The following is a 5,761-nucleotide window of genomic DNA, read 5'->3' on the forward strand; positions in this document are numbered from 1 at the left end:
GGCGCCCCCAGGTGCGGGTGTGGGGCAGTTGTGGGTCAGCCGTGGGTCGGCTATGGGGCAGCCGTGGGTCTGAGGCCGTGGGGCGCCCCCAGGTGCGGGTGTGGGTGTTCCCCGAGGGGACGCGGAACCACGAGGGGTCGATGCTGCCCTTCAAGCGCGGAGCCTTTCACCTCGCAGTGCAGGCACAGGTGCGCTGGGGGGCGGCTGTGGGGCGGCCGGGGGGCAGCTATGGGGCAGCCGGGGGGCGGCTGTGGGGCACGAGGAGGGGGGGAGCGGTGAGGCAGTCATGTGGTGGCTGTGGGGCAGGAGGGGGTTGTGGGGCTGCTGGGCAGGAGGGGGTTGTGGGGCTGCTATGGGGCAGGAGGGGGTTGTGGGGCTGCTGTGGGGCTGCTGTGGGGCAGGAAGGGGTTGTGGGGCAGGTGTGGGGCTGCTATGGGGCAGGAGGGGGTTGTGGGGCTGCTGTGGGGCAGGTGTGGGGCAGGAGGGGGTTGTGGGGCTGCTGTGGGGCTGCTATGGGGCAGGAGGGGGTTGTGGGGCAGGTGTGGGGCTGCTGTGGGGCAGGAGGGGGTTGTGGGGCTGCTGTGGGGCAGGAGGGGGTTGTGGGGCTGCTGTGGGGCAGGAGGGGGTTGTGGGGCTGCTGTGGCGCAGGAAGGGGATGTGGGGCTGCTGTGGGGCAGCTGTAGGGCAGGAGGGGGTTGTGGGGCAGGTATGGGGCAGGCGTGGGGCAGAAGGAGACTGTGGGGCGGCTATGGGGTAGTTGTGGGGTGGCTATGGGGCGGCTATGGGGCAGGCGTGGGGCGGCTATGGGGCAGCTATGGGGCAGCTGTGGGTTGGCTATGGGGCAGGCGTGGGGCGGCTATGGGGCAGCTATGGGGCAGGCGTGGGGCGGCTATGGGGCAGCTATGGGGCAGGCGTGGGGCTGAGCCGCTGCCCCACAGGTTCCGGTGGTTCCCATCGTCATTTCGTCCTATCGGCATTTCTACAGCAAACGGGAGCGGCGCTTCACGGCCGGTGAGAGCTGTGGGGCGGCCGTGGGGCGGCCGTGGGGCGGCTGTGGGGCTGGAGGGGGTGTGGGGAGGGCCGTGGGGCTGGAGGGGGTGTGGGGAGGGCTGTAGGGCAGCTGTGGGGCGGCCATGGGGCAGCCGTGGGGCTGGAGGGGGTGTGGGGAGGGCTGTGGGGCAGCTATGGGGCTGGAGGCGGTGTGGGGAGGGCTCTGGGTCGCTATGGGGCAGCCGTGGGGCTGGAGGGGGCGTGGGGAGGGCTCTGGGTCGCTATGGGGCAGCCGTGGGGCTGGAGGGGGCGTGGGGAGGGCTCTGGGTCTCTATGGGGCAGCCGTGGGGCCGGACGAGGAGGTTTCAGCTTTGTGTGAGTTTCCTGGTGGGGTCATGGGTGGCTCTCGGGGCTCGGGGGACACCGTGGGGCAGCTCTGGGTGGTTGTGAGTCGCTATGGGGCAGCCGTGGGTCACTATGGGGCAGCTGTGGGTTGCAGTGGGGCACCTATGGGTCGCTATGGGGCAGCCGTGGGGCCGGATGAGGAGCTTTCAGGTTGGTTTGGGTTTCCCGGTGGGGTCGTGGGCGGCTCTTGGGGTTCTGGGGACGCTGTGGGGCAGCTCTGGGTCACTATGGAGCAGCCATGGGTCGCTGTGGGGCAGCCGTGGGTCGCTATGGGGCAGCCCTGGGTCGCTATGGGGCAGCCCTGGGGCCGGACGAGGACCTTTCAGGTTGGTTTGAGTTTCCTGATGGGGTCACGGGCGGCTTTTGGGGCTCGGGGGACGCTGTGGGTCAGCTCTGGGTGGTTGTGGGTCGCAGTGGGTCGCTATGGGGCAGCCGTAGGTCGCTATGGGGCAGCCATGGGGCCGGATGAGGAGCTTTGAGGTTGGTTTGGGTTTCCCGGTGGGGTCGCGGGCGGCTCTCGGGGCTTGGGGGACGCTGTGGGTCAGCTCTGGGTGGTTGTGGGTCACAGTGGGGCAGCTCTGGGGCAGTTATGGGTCACTATGGGTCGCTATGGGGCAGCCATGGGGCCGGACGAGGAGCTTTGAGGTTGGTTTGGGTTTCCCAGTGGGGTCGTGGGTGGCTCTTGGGGTTCTGGGGACGCTGTGGGGCAGCTCTGGGTCACTATGGGGCAGCCATGGGTCGCTGTGGGGCAGCTGTGGGTCGCTATGGGGCAGCCCTGGGTCGCTATGGGGCAGCCGTGGGGCCGGACGAGGAGCTTTGAGGTTGGTTTGGGTTTCTCGGTGGAAGCACAGGCGGCTCTCGGGGCTCGGGGGATGCCGTGGATCACTATGGGTCACTATGGGGCAGCTGTGGGTCACTATGGGGCAGCCGTGGGTCGCTATGGGGCAGCTGTGGGTCGCTATGGGGCAGCCGTGGGGCCGGATGAGGAGCTTTGAGGTTGGTTTGGGTTTCCCGGTGGGGTCATGGGTGGCTCTTGGGGTTCTGGGGACGCTGTGGGGCAGCCCTGGGTCACTATGGGGCAGCCATGGGTCGCTGTGGGGCAGCCGTGGGTCGCTATGGGGCAGCCCTGGGTCGCTATGGGGCAGCCATGGGGCCGGACGAGGACCTTTCAGGTTGGTTTGAGTTTCCTGATGGGGTCACGGGCGGCTTTTGGGGCTCGGGGGACGCTGTGGGTCAGCTCTGGGTGGTTGTGGGTCGCAGTGGGTCGCTATGGGGCAGCCGTAGGTCGCTATGGGGCAGCCGTGGGTCGCTATGGGGCAGCCATGGGGCCGGACGAGGACCTTTCAGGTTGGTTTGAGTTTCCTGGCAGAGTAGTGGACGGCTCTCGTGGTTCGGGGGACGCTGTGGGTCAGCTCTGGGTGGTTGTGGGTCACAGTGGGTCGCTATGGGGCAGCCGTAGGTCGCTATGGGGCAGCCATGGGGCCGGACGAGGAGCTTTCAGGTTGGTTTGGGTTTCCCGGTGGGGTCGCAGGCGGCTCTCGGGGCTCGGGGGACGCTGTGGGTCAGCTCTGGGTGGTTGTGGGTCACAGTGGGGCAGCTCTGGGGCAGTTATGGGTCACTATGGGTCGCTATGGGGCAGCCGTGGGTGGCTATGGGGCAGCCGTAGGGGCCGGACGAGGAGCTTTGAGGTTGGTTTGGGTTTCCCGGTGGAAGCACAGGCGGCTCTCGGGGCTCGGGAGACGCCGTGGGGCGGCTCTGAGTGGTTGTGGGTCGCAGTGGGTCGCTATGGGGCAGCCGTGGGTCGCTATGGGGCAGCCGTGGGGCCGGACGAGGAGCTTTGAGGTTGGTTTGGGTTTCCCGGTGGGCTCTCGGGCGGCTCTCAGGCGGTTGTGGGTGGCCGTGGGGCGGCGGTGGGGCGGCCGTGGGGCGGCGGTGGGGCGGCCGTGGGGCGGCCGTGGGGCGCGCGCCAAGGCCCGGTCAGGGCGGTGCGTGATCGAGGTGCTGCCGCCGCTGCCGACGCGGGGCCTGGGCCCGGCCGACGTCCCGGCGCTGACGGAGCGCGTGCGCGCCGCCATGCTCGACGCCTTCGAGGCGCTGGAGGACGAACTGCGCCCCACGGCGCCGCCCGCCGCGCCCCACTGAGCACCCCCGGCGCCCCATAGCGCCCCACGGAGCCCCACGGCGCCCCATTGAGGGACCCACAGCGCCCCATGGAGCCCCACTGAGCCCCACAGCGCCCCACGGAGCCCCACGGCGCCCCACTGAGGGACCCACAGCGCCCCACGGAGCCCCACAGCGCCCCATGGAGCGCCCCATAGCGCCCCACGGCGCCCCACTGAGGGACCCACAGCGCCCCATGGAGCCCCACAGCGTCCCACAGCATCCCATGGAGCGCCCCACGGCGCCGAGCACGACGAGCCGCGACCCACGGAGCCGAGCGCCGACCCATAAGTGGGGCACAGACTGACCCCCAAGTGTGGGGCGGACCCCCCCCAAGTGAAGCGCGGACTCCTAAGTGGGGCGCAGAGACAGAAACGGGGCGTGGGCTGACCCACAAGTGGAGCGCCGACCCATAAGTGGAGCCTGGGCTGACCCACAAGTGGGGCGCTGACCCATAAGTGGAGTGTGGACTGACCCACAAGTGGAGCGCTGACCCATAAGTGGAGTGTGGACCCATAAGTGGAGCCTGGGCTGACCCACAAGTGGAGCGCCGACCCATAAGTGGAGTGTGGACCCATAAGTGGAGCCTGGGCTGACCCACAAGTGGGGCGCAGACGCGTAAATGGGGCACGGACTGACCCACAAGTGAGGCACCGACCCATAAGTGGAGTACAGACCCATAAGTGGAGCCTGGGCTGACCCACAAGTGGAGCGCTGACCCATAAGTGGAACGTGGGCTGACCCACAAGTGGGGCTCAAACGCATAAATGGGGTGCGGACTGACCCACAAGTGGGGCACTGACCCATAAGTGGAGTACAGACCCACAAGTGGAATGTGGACCCATAAGTAGAGTGTGGGCTGACCCATAAGTGGGGCACAGACCCACAAGTGGAGCCTGGAGTGACCCACAACTGGAGTGTGGGCCCACAAGTGAAGTGTGGACCCATAAGTGGGGCGTGGACTGACCCACAAGTGGGGCACAGACCCATAAGTGGGGCGCGGACTGACCCACAAGTGGGGCACAGACCCATAAGTGGGGCGCGGACTGACCCACAAGTGGGGCACAGAATGAGCCGCGGCACCTACTGACCCATAAGTAGGATTGGGAGCGCCCCACGGCGAGCACAGACCCATAAGTGGAGCGTGGAGTGACCCCCAAGTGGGGCAGGAACTGACCCCCAAGTGGGGCACTGACCCCCAAGTGGGGCACAGACCCATAAGTGGGGCACTGACCCCCAAGAGGGGCACACACTGACCCCAAGTGGGGCACTGACCCCCAAGTGGGGCACAGACTGACCCATAAGTGGGGCACTGACCCCCAAGTAAGAGATGGACCAAGCGCCCCACAGCGGGACCCATAGAAGAGTGGGGCCTGACCCCCAAGTGGGGCTCAGAGCGACCCACGGCGGGACCCATAGACTGACCCCCTCCTGCCCCATAGCCTGACCCACATGGGACCCATGGACTGCCCCCCTCCTGCCCCATAGCCTGACCCACATGGGACCCATGGACTGACCCACTGCTGCCCCATAGCCTGACCCACATGGGACCCACGGACTGACCCACAGATTAACCCATTGCAGCCCCACATGGGGGGGGGACCCATAGACTGACCCACTGCTGCCCCACAGATTGACCCACAACTGACCCACTCCTGCCCCCCATGTGGGGGGGCCCACAGAACCACTCCTGCCCCACAGATTGACCCACAACTGAGTCACTCCTGACCCACAGATTGACCCACAACTGAGTCACTCCTGACCCACAGATTGACCCACAACTGAGTCACTCCTGACCCACAGATTGACCCACAACTGAGTCACTCCTGACCCACAGATTGACCCACAACTGACCCACTCCTGACTCACTCCTGACCCACATGTGGGGGGGCCCACAGAACCACTCCTGCCCCATAGCCTGCCCCACAACTGCCCCACGGACTGCCCCACTCCTGCCCCACATGGGCCCCACGTTCTGCCCCACACGTTGGGGGTCCAACAGGCGCCGCCTCCTTTTTTTTTGGGGGTGAATCTGTTTATTTATGGGGGGACGATGGGTTTGGCCCAATTCCCCTCCTGCCCCCCAAGTGGGGGGCGCCCCCCAAATAAACCCCCCCCCCTTGTGATGTCGTGGGGTGACATTGGGGCACTTGGGGGGTCCCATGGGGGGGTTTGGGGGTACCATGAGGGGTTTGGGGGTCCCATG

At 67.3% G+C, this 5,761-nt stretch overlaps 1 protein-coding gene across 1 annotated transcript; it reads left to right on the top strand.

Annotated features, from left to right (window-relative positions):
* The first annotated feature begins 50 nt into the window (after window positions 1–50).
* Window positions 51–4,798, top strand: LOC128849640 (1-acyl-sn-glycerol-3-phosphate acyltransferase alpha-like). The gene is made up of 3 exons (XM_054052110.1): window positions 51–188; window positions 939–1,011; window positions 3,377–4,798. Exons 1-3 carry the CDS (start codon window positions 141–143, stop codon window positions 3,535–3,537), a joined length of 282 nt encoding a protein of 93 aa, XP_053908085.1. The 5' UTR covers window positions 51–140; the 3' UTR covers window positions 3,538–4,798.
* Window positions 4,799–5,761: the final 963 nt, after the last annotated feature.

The sequence above is a fragment of the Cuculus canorus genome, chromosome 31, assembly GCF_017976375.1.
Source record: "Cuculus canorus isolate bCucCan1 chromosome 31, bCucCan1.pri, whole genome shotgun sequence".
Taxonomy (NCBI): Eukaryota; Metazoa; Chordata; class Aves; order Cuculiformes; family Cuculidae; genus Cuculus; species Cuculus canorus.